Source organism: Saccopteryx leptura, chromosome 9 (assembly GCF_036850995.1).
Source record: "Saccopteryx leptura isolate mSacLep1 chromosome 9, mSacLep1_pri_phased_curated, whole genome shotgun sequence".
Classification (NCBI taxonomy): Eukaryota; Metazoa; Chordata; class Mammalia; order Chiroptera; family Emballonuridae; genus Saccopteryx; species Saccopteryx leptura.
The window spans coordinates 76,463,221-76,481,258 of record NC_089511.1 but is presented as its reverse complement, the minus strand read 5'-3'; the positions used below and the strand labels follow the sequence as shown (position 1 = coordinate 76,481,258).

The 18,038-nt window shown below is 52.6% G+C and overlaps 1 protein-coding gene and 1 long non-coding RNA gene across 9 annotated transcripts in view; one reads left to right on the top strand and one right to left on the bottom strand.

Moving 5' to 3' along the window:
• Positions 1-1,059: 1,059 nt before the first annotated feature.
• DUSP13A (dual specificity phosphatase 13A) lies at positions 1,060-16,328 on the top strand. Of its 8 annotated transcripts, none has more exons than XM_066349845.1 (7): positions 1,060-1,074; positions 1,216-1,432; positions 6,971-7,049; positions 9,630-9,724; positions 13,325-13,498; positions 14,956-15,176; positions 15,894-16,328. In XM_066349845.1, exons 2-7 carry the CDS (start codon positions 1,221-1,223, stop codon positions 16,094-16,096), a joined length of 984 nt encoding a protein of 327 aa, XP_066205942.1. In that variant the 5' UTR covers positions 1,060-1,074; positions 1,216-1,220; the 3' UTR covers positions 16,097-16,328. The 8 variants fall into 8 exon arrangements, 7 of the variants coding, with proteins under 7 accessions (XP_066205942.1, XP_066205947.1, XP_066205946.1 ...); XM_066349846.1 differs by lacking the exons at positions 1,060-1,074; positions 1,216-1,432 and adding exons at positions 2,317-2,454; positions 4,094-4,301 and having other exon boundaries at positions 6,945-7,049; XM_066349849.1 differs by lacking the exon at positions 1,060-1,074 and having other exon boundaries at positions 1,399-1,432; positions 6,945-7,049.
• Positions 15,902-18,038, bottom strand: part of LOC136381299 (uncharacterized) — a 35,205-nt gene continuing 33,068 nt past the window's right edge. The window contains exon 5 of the long non-coding RNA XR_010747051.1: positions 15,902-15,963. This is a non-coding gene — a long non-coding RNA (uncharacterized lncRNA). The remainder of the gene's footprint in view (positions 15,964-18,038) is intronic.

Below are 18,038 nucleotides of genomic sequence, written 5' to 3'. Positions count from 1 at the left end.
CATTACAGAATTATTTAAACCTTCACCCATGATGGGGTCCTCCATGCTTTCTCTCCATAGTTCTCTGACTCTACAACTCAGGAAACCTCCCCTGAGCCCTAGAATCTGGAAACTCATCCAATAGCCAGATGGTTCCCACTCAGACCTGCAGAACTTTTTCTATCATTCATTCTTGTAGCCAACCACCTCCTCTCTACCCTGGATATCTACAGTGTGTCCGTGAAGTCATGGTGCACTTTTGACCGGTCACAGGAAAGCAGCAAAAGATGATAGAAATGTGAAATCTGCACCGAATAAAAGGAAAACTCTCCCAGTTTCATACCTATTCAGTGCAGTTCGATGTGGGCTCACGCACAGATTTTTTAGGGTTCCTTAGGTAGCTATCCCATACAGATTCGTCACTGACTGATGGCCTACGAGAACGGGGTTTCTCCACCAAACTGCCGGTTTCCTTCAACTGCTTATCCCACCAAGTAATGTTATTCCTATGTGGTGGCGCTTCGTTATAAACGCGCCGATGATATTCACGTTGCACTTTGGTCACGGATTCGAATTTAGCGAGCCACAGAACACACTGAACTTTCCTCTGTACCGTTCACATCTCGACTGGCATGGCTGTGGGCTGCTCCGCTGTATACACGGTGTTACATCATCATCTGCGCATGTGCACATGCTGCCACATCTTTCTACAGAAACGGGGAGGGTTTTCCTTTTATTTGGTGCAGATTTCACATTTCTATCGTCTTTTGTTGCTTCCCTGTGACCGGTCAAAAGTGTACCATAACTTTACGGACACATTGTACTTTTAACTCAGTCCTGGAATCAAATAGCCTGTTTAGACCTCTAAAAACCTGTTCAAAATGTTTCTTTTTTTTAAAATTGATTTTAATTTATTGTGTTTACATAGATTCTAGTGTCGCCCCGAATACATCTCAAAATGTTTCTTAAGCATATTTTATGTGTTAGAGAAAAAATATCCTTTGTTCCACTTAATCCTCACAATTCTTTGAGGTAGGTGCAATTATCCTTATTTTGCAGATGAAACTGAGGCGAAGAGATAAAGTGGTTTGAGAGGTATGTTTGATTCCATGTGGTAATGGAGTTTGGGATGGGGGGGTGACTTGAGGAGGAAAATGTCCTGTTCTCTCTGGTGGCCCCTGTGACTTGCTGAGTCACTTCTTTCCGTTCCACCTGTCCCTGCCAATCTCCTGAAAGGAGAAATGACACTGGAGAACCAGAGAAGAGTGACTGCAGAGACAGAGGAGAGAGTGGACTGGTCCATGGCTGAGGCCCCACTCCCAGAGCTGAAGGGAGATACCAAAGCCACACCTTGCCCCAGCGTCTTGGAACTAGAGGAGCTCCTGAGGGCAGGGAAAATTTCTTCCTGCAGCCGAGTGGATGAAGTTTGGCCCAACCTTTACATAGGAGATGCGTGAGTGGTAGTTGGCCTGAAGGGTGTGGGGAGCGGAACAAGAGGAGACAGTGCTTGGGCTCTTTACCGGAAGTAGAGGTGGGATGGGAACACCAATAAATAGTTCTATACAGAGCATCCTAAGGCCAGGGACTTTCGCCAGGCCCCGTGTGCTGGGGACATTGCAGTGACCAGATGTGGCCACCAGGGGGAGCAGGGACTTTGCCTGCCTGAAAGAAGGGACCTCCCAGAAAAGTTCCTGGAGTCTGCTGGCACCTACAGGACAATTGGGGCTTGAGGGGCAGAGACCTGGGGAATGATGATTTGGAGTATGAAGTGTATTGGACAGAGAGCTTCTCTTCCTGGTCCCAGCCTCTCCCTTCTGGGCAGAGTGGGCGAGGAAGCCTGACTAAAGGTGAATCAGGAAAGGTCTCACCTCTAAACATTTGCACAGTAGAGGCAGGTATGAGGTAGCCAGGAGAGGCTGGAAGTGTGTGGGAAGGCATGGGACAGGAAGGAAGGGAGGGGCAGCTAGGTCCCAGGGGTGAAGCAATCCTTTCCTTTCTTTCACAGCCAAAGGAGGGGCAGATGACCTTAGGAAGCAAAGAGAGGCTAAAGATAACTTCCTATACCACCACTCTCCCACCAGGAAGCTCTAAGGGTGACACTGTGAGCTGTGTGGCTCCCAGCTCAAGCTTGCTGGGTTCCTTATGGTTCCCTCTGGACCGTAATGGCTTCATTCCTCTGAAGTAGGGGTTCTGGCAAAGCCTTCTTCCTGGACCTCGTGGCTCAGCCAGCATTCCGCCTCTTTCCTCCCCTCCGTAGGGCCACAGCAAATAACCGCTTTGAGCTATGGAAGCTGGGCATCACCCACGTGCTGAACGCCGCCCATGGGGGCCTCTACTGTCAGGGCGGCCCTGACTTCTACCGCAGCAGTGTGAGCTATCTGGGGGTGCCAGCCCAAGACCTCCCTGATTTCGACATCAGTGCCTACTTCTCCTCCGCAGCTGACTTTATTCACCATGCCCTCAGCACACCAGGGGGTAGGACTTGGGGGTCTGATTTCATATCCCATCCTGTTCAGTCGTGGGGGGGATGTCCAGTTTCCCTTCAAACATCAGTGCCCTCCCATCCCTAGTTGTTGGATTTTTTTTTTACTTTTTTTTCAAACTATACAAGAAAGTTTATCCAGAAAGTCATAGAGGTAGAATAAGTAAACCATAGAAGAAATGGTCTCAGAGAACAAGCCACAGAGACAAAAAGAACAGTCTCTTTCCTCCCCAGCCTAAGAGAAAGAGAGGCAAGGAAAACTCCCGGGAGGGAAGGCAGTGGGGAAAGGCACAGGCGTGCTCCACACAGAGACCCTCACTGGGTCCTCCCCTCTGTCCAGAGGCCTCGGGGGAGGACCCCAACCATCCTGTTTTTAAAAAGTCATCTGGCTTTTTTAAATCCTCTGCTCAGTGCTCCAGTGATTTATCCAACTGCATTGCTTTACATGAGAGAACTGAGGCCTAGACTACAAGGCTATGCCATGAATTAGGAGCAGCTCTGGGGCTGGAAGCCTGGCCTCCCAAACAGCAAAGCAGTTCTTTCTCTGCATCACTCAGCCTTGGGAAATCGTCATTTGGTATCCAGATGTCTGGTTTCTGTCACAAATACTTTCAAATGGAAAAAAACTTCCAATATTCAGGGGACAACAAGGGACCTGGGTGAAGCTGAGCCCCTGTTATGTGTTTATCTGGTGTGAGAGCCATGCCCTGCTACTTGGACCTGGGCAAGCCCGCATCCCTCTCTGGACTTGTTTCTCATCTGTGTGATGGGAAAGGCAAGACAATGGCTCATAGCACCTCTTAATCTCCAAAGCACTTTGGCGCTCATTTGTTCTTCATTCATCCACTGACCAGCTATTTATCATCCTCTCTGTGCCAGGCACTGAGCTAGATGGTAGGAATTCACACTTAGACAAAGCCACGTGCCTACCCTCATGGAACTTGTCATTATATGTTTGAAGGAAAGATAGTCAAAATGTAAAGTATTATGAGTGCCACTCATATGAGTGGGCAAATGTGAAGAGCTGTGGGAGCACAGAGCAGGGGTGCTCAGTTCAGGGGATCGGGGAGGTAGGACAACTTCCCTCTACAACAGTAGTCACTGGGGCCACATGCAAAAAGGATGAGCTGCTCTGTGATTCAAGTAATTCCATGAGTGGCCAGGAAAGCCTGGTGAGGAGGCCATGTCTCAGCTGAAACCTGATGAGCAGCAGATGTTAGTCAGATCAAGAGAAGGGAGAAAGATTGACAAGGAGATGGAATAGCATGTGGTAAGGCTGGAGGCCAGGGGCCATGACAGCGTCAAAGATCTCAGAGTTACCCTGTGTGCCTAGAGCTGAAGGTCAGGGTGGGACAGCCTGAGCTGAGGCTGTAGAATCAGCTGGGCCCGTTCGTGGTGGGTCTTATAAGCCGTGCTAAGAACTTTGGGCCCCATCCCAAGGGTAGGCAAAATAGGTGTTGGTCTACCCATTTGACAGATCAAGAAACTGAGGCCCATAAGGGTTGAATGATTTGCCCAGGGTTTGTCACAGAGGACACCCAAAGCAGAGCAGGAAAGGAACTTGGGTTCCCACCTCAGCACATGGGTGGGCCTGCTGGCGAGAAAGGGTCTTTCACCAGAATGTTTCCTCAGCCAAGATCCTGGTGCACTGTGTGGTCGGTGTGAGCCGCTCTGCCACACTGGTCCTGGCCTACCTCATGCTGCACCAGCAGATGTCCCTGCGTCAGGCAGTGATCGCCGTGAGGCAGCACCGATGGGTCTTCCCCAACCGGGGCTTCCTCCACCAGCTCTGCCAGCTGGACCAGAAGCTGCGGGGTGCAGGCCAGAGCTGAGGGGCCAGGTGAGGTCTGGGCAGGGAGTGAGGGGACGAGGGGGCACAGCTGGGTGCCGTTAGAAGTGAGAGGTCAGGTGAGAGCTGGGCAAGGAACGTGCAGGGGAGGACGATGAGGGCTGGCAGTGAGAGGTCAGGTGAGGGTTGGTATGGGGTATGGGATGGGACCAGGTCAGAGGTCAGTCCTCAGGGCTGTGTCTGGCTGGAAGTGAGAGTTGAAGGGGGCCTGGCCCACTCTCCAACCTGCTGGGCTCCCCTCACTGACCCAAGGTCCTATCAGAGCCCGGCCAAGATAAGCCTCCAGTGGGGCTCTTCTCTCTCCCAGCCTGCCCAGGTTCTGCAGACCCCACGGGGGATGGAAAGACTAGGAAAGAAATGGGTAGAAAGCAGAAAACGGAAGAGGCGAGGCCTTCCTGCCGGGTCGTGATGCCGATCTGTTCCGCCTCCTTGGCTGAAAGCCACGGGGACTCACCTAAACCCCACCAAGGCCTCCAGCCCTGGCACCTGTGGGCTGTCTGAATCTTCCCGCTCCTCTGCACACCATCCCTTCAGCTCGGGGGGAGTGGCTGCAGCGCTCACTCCACGTTTAGTTCATTCTCAGGTCAGCTCTGCCTCACCATTCCCAAGTGGGGAAGGAGAACAGGTGCTCCTGCCCCCGCCACGACCTCCACACACAGCCCTGCTGGTGTAAAGTTCTCCTGCCATCACACCAGTCCATTCCCTGCCTTAGACCCAGCACCCCACTCCCAACCTGCCCCCCACCCAATCTGATGTCAGAGATCAACAGGACTCTCCCTAGCCTCCCTTCCTCTCTGGTTCCAGGGACCCCATTAGAACATAAAGGTCTTACTGAAATCTACTCAGACTCCTCTCTGCGTTCCTGATTTTTAAATTTTTATTATTTTTATTTATTTTTTATTTTTCCAAAGTTAGGAGCAGGGAGGCAGTTAGACTCCCGCATGCCCCTGACTGGGATCCACCCGGCATGCCCACCAGGGGGCGATGTTCTGCTCATCTGGGCGTTGCTCCCTTGCAGCCGGAGCCATTCTAGCGCCTGAGGCAGAGGCCATGGAGCCATCCTCAGGGCCCAGGCCAGCTTTGCTCCAATGGAGCCTAGGCTGCAGGAGGGGAAGAGATAGAAAGGAAGGAGAGGGGGAAGGGTGGAGAAGCAGATAGGCGCTTCTCCTGTGTGCCCTGGCCGGGAATCGAGCCTGGGACTTTCACATGCTGGGCTGATGCTCTACCACTGAGCCAACCGGCCAGGGCCTCTGCCTTCCTGTTCTGGGTTCCCTGCATTTGGAGCAATAGCACACGAGGGACGGTTCCCTAATACCTCCTCTCCCCAAGCTACTTTCCTCCTGCCAGCGGCCCCAGTGCCTGCAGCTGCCCAGTAGGAGTTGGGCTGCCCCAGCAACAACACTGCTTCTCAGGCTCTCGGCCCAGACAGTCACTGAGGTGCTGCTGCAGTGCTTTGGCATTGGCCTTGCATTTTCCTCCAGCTCGGCTGGGAGGGCAAGGGCATTTCTTCCTGGGGTTGTACCAGGATTGTGAGGGAGCTGCAGAGTACCCACTGCCCTTCTCCCTCAGTGCCCAGGCTCGGTCTGTTCCTAGCTGGCCCCGACAGCCTACCTTCCTCACATTCACATCCAGGGGTTAGACCTCCGGGGCTGCTGTCCACTGCCCTGGCTCTGCCTCTAGCTCTTGCTACACACACTGCTCCTTCCCTCAGCTCTCCTCAGTGCCATACCACCCACGGTCTCACAGGGACTGCCAGTGGGGGTGGGTGACTGGCCTAGGCTCTCCAGGCAGTTGGAAGAGCAACAACTTTGTCCTCCTGCCGAGAGCTTCACAGAGCATGGCCTGAGTCCTCCCCCGCCTCCCACCCGGAAGAGCTGTTTTGGTCTCTGAATGCATAGCCAGCCCAACCAGGGGGAGCACTTTAGCAATTTGACCGCTTTGCACATGCTGTCAGGAGGATGAGCATCTTGGGGGGGGAGGGGGGGTTAGGGCAGGATAGAGGGCGAAATTTAGAATTTGGGGGTGAGTGCAATGGAAGAAAATTAGGGTTATAGCTGGAGTGGGGTTAGGCCTGTGGCTAAGCTAGGGAAACTATTGTGGGGGCCCTGAAGGTACGGGGGCCAAGGGGAGGACAGGACTAGCATGTTCCCACCCCGCTCCTTTCCTCTAAACAGGTTTCAGGAACCTTCAAAGCAGCAGGTCTCTGATCATGCCCAATCACCCTACTTCCTTGGCGTGAGGCTCTAAAACTCCTGCCCTCAAACCTCAGCCTCTTTCCCATCAGGCAGCTGGCTTGGGGCAGTCATTTGGGCCACAGCATTGCACAGTTTCTGGGGGTGCCATCTACCCAACGGTCTCTGCAGCTGGAGCACCCTGTGCCATGCGCAGTCTGTGCGGCTGTGCACAGCAGCCCTGCGGCGGGGGACTCTGAAAACCGAGGGGCCATGGGGAGAGGCTACCTCTGTCCATGATCCCTGGGCCCAGACCTGCCTCCCCATCTCTCTCAGCACCTATACCCTCTTGACCTTACCCAGAGGGCACAAAGCAGAAGTAGGTTTGTGTGGCAAGCTCCCACCCCTCACCCAGTGGGCCTTGGTTTACCCGCCTGTAACATGGAGCGCATCTCTCCCCCAGAGATGGTCCTTACTCTCTGCCACCAGGCTCTGCCACTTTGACACCCTGGCACTGGCCCTGCTGGTGCTGCTGGAGGCTGTGGCCCAGGTGGACACCCCGAAGATGGTAAGAGCCCACTGTGGGGTCTGCCCTGTGGCCTGCTACTCCACCTGCTTCCTCCGCTGCCTGCACTCCCTCCCAGTCACTGTCTGCAGTCTCCACGGGGGGAGGGGCTACACTCTAAGCCAAGCCCTGAGGCTCTTCACCCAGGGACCCAGTGGTCCCTGGGAGAGGGTGGGAGCGGCATGGGGGGAGAGCGGAGGGGACTGTAATTGTTTACCATAGCCCTTGGCCACAGCTGCCTGCACCAGCTCTCCTTAGGGCTCAAGGAGCCCTAGTAGAGCTGAGCCTTACTTCCTGGAGCTCAGACTTCAGAGACCTGCGTAGGTGCAGCTGTGGGTATACAAACGTCTCTGTGTGCATGTTGTCTGGGGTGTGAGTGGGGAAGAGTGCAGAAGTTTGGGTATATGAGGAGAGCAGGGAGGGTTCTTAATACTGCCCAAATCCATGGTCTCAAACTGATCACAGTTGACCTTAGGAGGGACCTTGAAAACCATCTTGCTGGCCTCAAGGGACAGTGAGACCTGGGAGAGGAATGCCTTTAGGGGAAAGGAAGAATTCCAGAGCAGAATGACTTCTGGACACACAGCTCCTGACTGCGGGACAGGGCTGGTCTAACGACCTGCTCTAAACCCCACTTACACTTCTGTCTGTCTTGCCATACTTTCCTTAGTCTGCATCTTAATCCTGGGTCACTCCTATAAACCTTAGCCCTCATTTAAAGGCCCTTGGGCCTGGGTTCTTTTTTTAAGAGAGAGGAAGGGAGATCCAGAGACAGACTCCTGCATGAACCCCAACCAGGAGCCACCTGGAAACCCCCATCTGAGGCTGATGCTCAAATCAACTGAGCTATTTTTAGCACCTGAAGCTGATGAGCTTGGACCAACCCAGCTATCCTCAGCACCCTAGGCCACACTCGAACCAATCGAGCCACTAGCTGTGGGAGGGGAAGAGGGAGGGAAAGAGGAGGTGGAAGGGGACAGAAGCAGTTGTTCACTTCTCTCGAGTGCTCTGACCAGAATTGAACCCAGAATCCATAAGTTGGGCCAATGCTCTATCCACTGAGCAAACTGGCCAGGCCAGACCTGGGTTCTGATATTGGCAATGCCACCAGTTTGTGTGTGATTTTGACTGGTCTCTTCCCTGTCTTTCTCCATAGACGATCCTTCCAGCTTTACCTCTCTGCCCATGCTCCACACCATCCTTTGTTTTTATTAATTTTAATGGGGTGGCATTGATAAATCAGGGTACATATGTTCAGAGAAAAACATCTCTAGGTTATTTTGACATTTGATTATGCTGCATTCCTATCACGCAAAGTCCAATTGTCTTCTGTCACCTTCTAACTGGTCTTCTTTGTGCCCCTCCCCTCCCCCAACCTCCTCCCTCTCCTCCCCCCACCCCGTAACCCCCACACTCTTGTCCATGTCTCTGAGTCTCATTTTTATGTCCCACCTACGTATGGAATCATATAGTTCTTAGTTTTTTCTGATTTACTTATTTCACTCACTATAATGTTATCAAGGTCCATCCATGTTGTTGTAAATGATCCGATGTCATCATTCCTGATGGCTGAGTACTATTCCATAGTATATATGCACCAAAGCTTTTTTTTTTTTTTTTTTTTTTTCATTTTTCTGAAGCTGGAAACAGGGAGAGACAGTCAGACAGACTCCCGCATGCGCCCGACCGGGATCCACCCGGCACGCCCACCAGGGGGCGATGCTCTGCCCATCCTGGGCGTCGCCATGTTGCGACCAGAGCCACTCTAGCACCTGAGGCAGAGGCCACAGAGCCATCCCCAGCGCCCGGGCCATCTTTGCTCCAATGGAGCCTTGGCTGCGGGAGGGGAAGAGAGAGACAGGAAAGCGCGGCGGAGGGGTGGAGAAGCAAATGGGCGCTTCTCCTGTGTGCCCTGGCCGGGAATCGAACCCGGGTCCTCCGCACGCTAGGCCGACGCTCTACCGCTGAGCCAACCGGCCAGGGCGCACCAAAGCTTTTTAATCCACTCGTCCACTGACGGACACATGGGCTATTTCCAGATCTTCGCTATTGTGAACAATGCTGCCATAAACATGGGGGTGCATTTCTTCTTTTCAAACAGTGCTATGGTGTTCTTGGGATATATTCCTAAAAGTGGTATAGCTGGGTCAAAAGGCAGTTTGATTTTTAATTTCTTGAGGAATCTCCATACTGTTTTCCACAGTGGCTGCACCAGTCTGCATTCCCACCAGCAGTGCAGGAGGGTTCCCTTTTCTCCACATCCTCACCAGCACTTATTCTGTGTTGTTTTGTTGATGAGCGCCATTCTGACTGGGCTCCACACCATCCTTAAAGGCCAAGGGAACTTTTAAAATTGCTTATTCGGTCTTCCTTCTCCCTGCCCCACAACCAATACACACATTCATTCACACTGCAGACATACCCTGCTGGCTGCCTCTCCTCAGGCAGGGCCAGGTGCTTGGTGGGTGTGGCACTGACCATGCCATGGGACCAGTGGATGGGTGGGGAGTGGCGGGGGGCGGGGGGAGAAGAAGACAGGAGTAGCACATCATGCTTTATAATTAAGCTCAAATCCAAAAATAGAAACAGCATCAAGTGTGCAAAGACAAGTGGCTGGAAGTCAGCAGCACAAAGTACCTGTCCAAGAAGACCACAGGCTGGGCCAGATACCCCCACAGGTGGGTGAGTGCTACTATTTGGGGGGGGCACAGAGCTTGCTGGGTAACGAGGGCCAGGGTGCCTATGCCTGTGTGTACTATGGTGGGGGCAGGGAGATTAGGTTAGACTGGGGGATGGACTGAGTCAGAGATAGAGGCACGGACAAAGCACAGTAGAGTCAGAAAGACCTGAACTTCAATCATGGCTCTCATGCTTATTAGATGTGTGACCTTGGGTACATTGTTTAATCTCTCTGAGTCTCAGTTTCCTTATCTGTAAAATGGGTATAATAATATTACCTGCCTCATAAGGATACTGTGAGGATCCAATGAGAGAATATAAGCATTTAGCTCTATCTGGTACATAGTAAGTGGTGAATATAATAATAATCATGGCCAGGCAGAGAAAGAAACATCAGGAAACAGAGACCAAGACCAAGCTTCACTGTCCCATGGGGAAGTTACCCTCCACTCAGGATATGGCTGAGGCTTGACTGGGTAAGAGTAATAATAGTAGCGATAAGAATAGTAAGATGCACCATTTATTGAGCATCTACCATGAGGCAGACCCTGTGGGAAGTGCCTTACATTTATTACCTCGTGGGACTCCCACAGCAGCCCCACTGAGGATAGTGGCTCAGAGAAGCGCACACAGACACAAGCACCAGACCTACGAACTCTGCCCAGGTCTGCCCTCCTCCCAGGTCTGCGTGCTGAGTGCACAAACCCACTGACAGTCTGCCTGCCACCCTCCCTGAGGCTTCTGGTCCTCAGGAGTCTCCAGCCTACCTGTCCTGTGTCACAGTTCCTTCCATCTGTTCTGCGGAGGGGGGGGGGGGGGGCAGAGGGAGTGAGCAGCAGGGAAGACCTGGGGACATGTCTCCTGGAGCTGCAGCTGGGGAGGTGGGTGGCACACAGCTGCCCCTGTCCTGAGTCGGGCTGTGCCTTGGCCTGAGGCCACCATCCTGCAGGGTGTGCTGGGAGGCTGTGGAGCAGCATGAGCTCCCGTGAAAGGCTGGGAGACAGAGGCAAGTGGGAGAGAGGAGGAGAGATACAAAGACAGAAAACAAGTGTCTGAACTTGGAAACAGCAGCAACACGAGAGCAGGCAAGCTGCTGCCTCCAGAGGCAGCTGTTGAGCTTTCAGGGGAGATGCAGGAAGGAGGCCAACGGAGAGCAAGAGTGAGTGGGGAGGAAACCCAAGCCAGGCCTGTCCCCGCTGGAGGGCGGGCTCTGCTCCACCCTCAGGCGACCGGAGAGGTGCGAGAGGGAGTGTTGGGCAGGGTCCCTAGCAGTCTGGGTCTGTGGGTGGCAGAAACCAAGTAAGCTGCTGAAGACACCAACTCCCCTTCCTTGGGTGTGCCTGGAGCTTGGTGGATGAGTCAGTGGGCAAGGGGTTGGGCCTGACTCAGCTGGCAAAAGTGGGCATGGAGCTGACAGGTGGGGTTACATACATAAGCATCAGGAGAGAGGCCCTACAGGGACCTGACAAGGAGTACCCCTTGGTTCAAGGGAAAGGCACCATTCTCCAGACCTGGGCCTACATCCCCTGGGAGACTGAGGTGGGGGCTGTGGCTTAGGACCTCCAATCTTTGATCCTGCTGCTGTCTCCTCCTCTGCCCAGGAGCCCCAGGAGAAGCAGAGTCCACCAGCTCCCTCAACCAAAAAAAAGTTTGGCTGCCTGTCCCAGGCACAGCTGGGCTACAAGACACCCTCTGGCCACTGGGCGGCAGCCTTACCCCATGCCAAGCTCAAGGCCTGAGTCCATGCCTGCCAGGCTTCCCCAAACTCCGTCTGTCCTGCCTGGGGCTCAAGCACCAGTAGGCGGCTCCAGACCAGTGTGGCTTTTGGAAGACCCTGGAGCCCGGAGGCTTCCCCCCCTCTAACACACTGCACTGCTCTCGATAGTTGCTGTGTGCCCAGCCAGGCCTCTCTCATTCTCAGGTCAGACCCACAGAGACTTCTCAGTCAAGCAAGACCAGGATATTTAACATGAGGAAAGAATCGTGGCCAAGACAGGAGCAAACACTTGCGGCCACAGAACAGACTGTGGCCAGCCTCTCCTCCCTCTCCCTAAAGTTCTTTTCCCACCACTTCAAGTAGCAGCCTTCAATCTCAATGGGGAGTTCCAGGCCCAAGAGCCTTTACTCCCAAAAAGATGCCCAGCACAGAGAAGGCCTGGGGTTCAGAAGGGCTGCACTTCCCTCCACAGGGCCCTCCTCCGTCAGCTCTCAGCTCCCCTCCCCCGCCATGGCTCCAAGAGGAGAGCCTGGAATTCTAGGCGCTTCACAGCACTTGTGTTCCGGGTAGAACCTGCCCCAGCCCCATTCCGCTGTGGGCTGAGTCCTGTCCCTGCCCCACCCCCCAATCCCAGACTTAGACCATGCCCTAGGTAGATGGCGGGTCACTCAACCTGCCCTAAGAGGTCACAGTGGGGAATGAGGGGAAAAGCCCGGGCTTCACTTCCGCCCTGCCCCTCTGCTGCCCGCTGTGTGAGCTTGGCCAAGCCGGTGGCCTCCTGGGTGCCCGTTTCTCTTTCTGGTCCTGGCACCGCCTACCAGAGAGACAAGATGTTTCTTCCAGTTTGTACCTTCCCTCATTACTGGTTGAGGGGGCCAGGGGCAGTCAGCCAAGACAGGCACAACTTCCCAGCGCAGCACCAGACCCATGTTCTGGTGCCACTGACATCCCAGCTCTGCAGGGTCCCAGACTCCCTCACCCAGCTGACTCCTGAGACAACCCACCCCACTGGGGTGAGGCCTGACGTGCAGCCCTGGCCTGAGGCGTGGCGGTAAGGAGGAGCTTCCCAGGACTTACAGGCACACGTGCAAGCACAACACCAGGCTCCCCTGGGCAGTGGGATGGGTTAGTGACCACTCTCTGGAGTCCCCAAAGAAGGCCATTGGAAGGCTTGGGGACTGATCCAGAATTGCAGAACTGGATTGAAACCACAGCCTTGATAAATATGCGGCATATGGTTTTGGGGTATCACTTAAAAAATTTCTGTGAGCTTCAGCTTCCTCTTGTGTCAAATGGGGGCCTGCCACAAGCGAGGCACCAGGCCGCTAAAAGGCATTCCCTCATTCAGTATGGAAATACTAACAAATGTCATTCATAGCCCAGGCCCCCACTCCAGCGGTGAGCTCTGCTCTCCAAGCACCTGGAAATGGGAGAGTGTGAGGCCTGAGGACCAGCCCTGGAAGTAGCAGCGGAGGGGGCTGGAGATGAGTTGCCCAGCTTGTGAGGAGCCACAGCCAACTGAGTTCTCCATCCTTACAAAGTCCTGAGTGACCAGTGGCGTAAAGGGTTGGGTATGCAATGACTCATTGCTACAAACAGGGAACTCCAAGGACCATTTGGCCAAAGTTTCTGACCTCAGGGTCCTCTGGAGAAAGCAGGAGAGAGGGTAACAAGAGGTGATGCCCTTGTTCCTTGGGAAACGGTCTAGGCCTCAGCCTCAGCCTCAGCTGAGCTGGCTAATGACCTCATATGAACCAGCTGAGGCCCTTCCAGCATCATCTCCGTGTCACCTGGGCTCTGCACTACTCGTGGACCTCTGGGTCAGCTGGGTCCACCTTTGGGGAATGTGCCTCCAGCCACTGCAGTGTCCACCCTCTTTCAGGATGGACTCCCTGCAAAAGCAGGACTTCCGGAGGCCCAAGATCCACAGGGCAGGCCCAGTGTCCCCATACCAGCCACCTACACTGTCCTCGCTGCAGCGCTGGCTGTGGGTCCGCCGGGCTGCCATGCTGAGCCACATCGATGAGGTCTGGCCCAACCTCTTCCTGGGAGATGCGTGAGTACAGCCCAGGGGGAAGTAGGGGAAGCAGGAGAGCCTCTCCCAGAGCCTTCTAGGGGCGCAGGTGGCATCCTCTTTGCCTCCCATGATCTTTCCACGTGTTTCTTCCCGTTTATAGAAATTATTCTTTTAATTGTAAAAGTCAAACACTCATAAGAAAAGTACAGAGAACTTACATGAAAAGTTTCACCAACCAGGTCAAGAAATAGGACGTTACCTGTACCTCAGACTCCCCTTCTGAACCCTTCCCCTATAGATAACCACTAAGTGTTAAAATAATTATTTCCTTGTTTTTCTCTATATTTTTACCTAGCAACATGGTTAGTTTTGTCTGTCTTTTAAAGTTAGATGAATGGAATCATATTATGTGTGTTTTGTGCCTGGCATAATTGGCTCAAAATTGTAAGAGTCACCCATGTGATCTGTGTAGCTGAAGTTCATTTATTTTTTATGCTGTAATTATTCAATTGTGCAGAAACCTCATAGGTAACCCATTTTGTTGTATACAAACACTTGAGTTGTTTCCACTTTTTAGCCATTGTGAACAGTGACCCTAGAAACATTCTAGGCCACGTGGCCCAATAGCACTCACATGAGTTTCTCTAGGGTCGATATATAGAGGGTAGAACTGAATCATTTTCTCTAAAATTTAGAGCATATGGATCAATATGTGTGGGTTTTAGAAATGTACCTTCATAGTTAGAGAATAGGGATCAGTATCTTGTTAACAATATGGCAAAGATGCATCCTTCCTACAGATAACCAGCAATGAAATCCTCACTGACCTTTTAAAAATGCACACACACATACACACATACACGTTTTTTCACATTTTTTTTACAAAAATGGTATCACTTTATAATCTCATTTTGTAATCTGCTTTATAAAGAAAGCTTTTTAAATGAAATCATGCCACATATATTTAAAACTTAAACAATGTTCCGCTTTGTTTTCTGCATTTTTCACAGGTTCTCAATATAGCATGAGCACCTTTCCTGTTGACCGCGTCTACCGTATTTTAGTGGCTGCACAGTATTTCATTTACCTGTATACACTCAGTGTCCTATTGGAGGATAGTTAGTGATTTTCCCCCTAATTTTTCACCATCTTAAATATCCTTAGATCTAATTTATAGATATCTGTGGGCACAGTTTGGTTCTTGCTTTAATTAAGGACCTAGAAGCAGACTTGCGGGACAAAGTACATGTACATTTTTAAGGCTTTTGATGTGTGTGGCCAAATTGCTTTTCACAAAAGTTGGTCTGAGTAAAAGGGAGTGTTGAATTCTAAGTAGAGGAGCCCCTTCACCATGGCCAGGTAGCTGGTCCAAGTCTCTACCCTTGGAGAGGGTGGGGCAGAGGAGGGAAAGGGACAGGTTTCAGCCCAGCCAGAACAGAGCCAGGGCGATCTACCCCTCCCTCCCAATTCCCAACTCCCCCTGTGCCCTCCCGCAGGTATGCAGCCCGGGACAAGAGCAAGCTGACCCAGCTGGGCATCACCCATGTTATGAATGTTGCTGCTGGCAAGTTTCAAGTGGACACAGGTGCCAAGTTTTATCACGGAATGCCCTTGGAGTACTATGGCATTGAGGCTGATGACAACCCCTTCTTTGACCTCAGTGTCTACTTTCTACCTGCTGCTCGATACATACGAACTGCCCTTAGTGTTCCCCAAGGTGAGCCCCTGCGGAAGGGGCGGGGTGGAGCTGGAGGTGGGGGTGGGATCAGGCCGACCCATTTTTCTAGTAGCACTGAGAGGTGGAGTGTCCTGAGCCACAGATCTCTTAATAACCCCACCCCCACCCCATGGGGCAAATAGCCACTAACATTTAGTGAGTGACTCCTTCAGAGACACCCTGGAAATCAACAATCACAGGCCTAACTAAGGTTCAGTGTGGTCAGCAGCATAACCATACCTCTCAGTAAGTAACTGTCGCCTCAGTTGTTGGATAGAAAGTACAGGACCCAGCAAGCTCCTCTAAAATGAAGCCTTGGCCTAGGGCTGCAGGGACAGGGGAGAGGGCAGAAACTGGGGGGAAAGAGAGGCAGGTAGACACCCCTTGTAATCTGCCACAAACCCAGGGGACTCCAGGCATACTATCTTCCCTCCAACCCCCACCAACTCACCAGAGTCGCAAGGGATGCCAGAGGAAGCACCTTGAACCTGGAGGAGGGAATCCCAGCTGCTACCTTTAGCTCTGTCATGAATTTGCTGTGTGACCTTGAGCCAGTTCCTTTTCCTCTCTGGACCTCATTTGCCCCAGTGACAGTGAACACGGTGTCAGTGAACACTGTGATAGGTGGGCTGAAAGATGGCCAGAAGTATCTCTGAGTCCCAAATGGGTGGGTGGTACGAGGGCAGGCAGCTGACAAGAGGTTGGGTCTTCCTGCAGGCCGTGTGCTGGTACACTGCGCCATGGGAGTGAGCCGCTCCGCCACGATCGTGCTGGCCTTCCTGATGATCTACGAGAACATGACACTAGTGGAGGCCATTCAGAAGGTGCAGGCCCACCGCAATATCTGCCCCAACTCGGGCTTCCTCCGGCAGCTCCAGGTTCTGGACAACCGACTGGGGCGGGAGACGGAGCAACACTGACCTGGTGAACAGCCAGGAGCCCTGACCCTCTGGCCAGCCTGGCCCAACCCCACCAGCCTGGCCCTGGGGACAGCAGCCTCTGCTGTTTGCAGTGACCTAGAGATGTACATAGCGGGTGTGGGCTTAGCTGAGGCAGAGGCAGATCAGGTGGCTCTCCCTGACCCACTCCAGAGATTCCTTATGCAACAGAGTTCAGTCTGTCTCTATAATAAAAGGTTCATCATAATAATGACAGGAGACTCTCCAGTGGTTTGTGGGGTGGAGGCTCACTTGCCAGCTCTGAGTCGGTGTGACAGCAGTCTAGAGAAGGAGGATGAGTCCTTGTCTGGGCTTCATGAAAAGGAGGGCGGCTGAGGCTCAATTAGTGATACCGGCATTGGGTGCAAGAGGAAGGAGTGGGGTGCCAGTGCTGGGCAGTAGCCGCCTTCCTTCATCTTGTCTCCTCACACTGACGCCCAAAGCTAGGTTGCCTGAATAAAGACCAGAGCTGGATCACTATGCTCTCCAGGCCCACCCTGGCCAAGACGGACAATCAAAACTCACTGTGCACAAATCGCACCTCTTGAATCCAGTCAATCTTTTCAGTTACACTCAACCTTCAAAAGGACTGACCAAAATGACACAGACAGGGGTTGGGAAGGAGGTACCCCAGAAAGCCTAGGTGAAGGGTGGTTTTATGATGGAGCAAAACATTTAGCTCTGAGCTTCTTTGTACTTGCATCCTCATAAAAGGTATAAATATAAAAAATATATAAATATAAAAAATATAAAAGCCTGCAGATTCCTCGCCTGTGAGTGGTACAAGGCGTTACGAGGATTGAAGGGGCTGCCTTTCCTTCTCCTCTCTGGTTGCCCTCTTTAGCCCTTGGCTTCTCCCGCTGACCCATAAAGGTCAAGGTTTCTCATGGTCCTGCCCTCCTGGGAGGTCCTCTTGCTCCCATTTCACATCTCTAGACTGATGACTCCCAGTCCCTGATGGCTGACCCAGTTCTCTCTTCTGAGCTCAAAGCCTCATACCCTACTGGCCACCTCCATTTGAATACTGCCCTTGAACTTCAAACTCAGCAGAACTTTTCATTACTGCCCCACCCAAGACTTACTTTTCTTCCTAGTCTGACAGCCACCATTAGTTACCCAAGTCAGTGATGGGTGTCACCCTGGACTCCTGCCCCTTACCCAATGAGCCTGTTGATTCCTCCTCCTCAATACAATTTGGATCTGCTCATTTTAACTTCATCTTTGTTGTGCCTACTCAAGTTCAAGTCAATTTCGCCTCTCACCTGGATTCTTCAACACCTCTGCCTCCAGCCTGGCTCCTCCAATCTCCACGCAGTATGCAAACATCTTCCTAAACTGAAAATCTGATCACATCACTCCTTTACTTACAACCCCCAAAGTACAAACGCTTCGACAAAGTGTATAGATGCTTCATTATCTGAGGACGTCTCACACCTCCAGTCATATCTCTCGCAGTTCTGTCCTCATCCGTACCACATAATTAGGAACTGGTAAGCCCACTGTAGTTTCCGGAATGCACCACACTCCCATAGCTCTGGTACCCTGCACGTGCTTCCGGTTGCGCCTCCCGAACACACCATGCTCACCGCTCTTCACTGCAGTCTCCATGAGGTTTCAGGTTAGCTGTCTCTTCTGGAAAGCTCTCCTAGACCCCGCAGTCTGAGAGGATGCTCTTTCTTGGGCTACCAAAATGTCCATCCAGCCCGTGTATCCTTCCTCACTCTGATTCTAATCACTGGATGCCTTGTCGTTCTCTTCCAACTGCTGTCTCTGACCAGGCTTTCCCTGGGCTCAGTGTCCCTCCTCATGGCTCCCACGCTCTCTGGCTATGACCCTGCATCAGGTGCAGTTCTCTGCCCCCGTGGACCAGCAGCCACAGGGCGGCACCACTGCCACTCAGCCCTCTTTCCAGAGGCCACCAGGG

Excerpts from the sequence above, each read along its gene's own strand:
- DUSP13A (XM_066349851.1), top strand. The coding sequence starts at position 12,099 with ATGGCGGGTCACTCAACCTGCCCTAAGAGGTCACAGTGGGGAATGAGG. Across the intron at positions 13,499-14,955 it reads AACCTCTTCCTGGGAGATGC|GTATGCAGCCCGGGACAAGA; the intron begins GTGAGTACAGCC and ends GCCCTCCCGCAG. Across the intron at positions 15,177-15,893 it reads TGCCCTTAGTGTTCCCCAAG|GCCGTGTGCTGGTACACTGC; the intron begins GTGAGCCCCTGC and ends GTCTTCCTGCAG.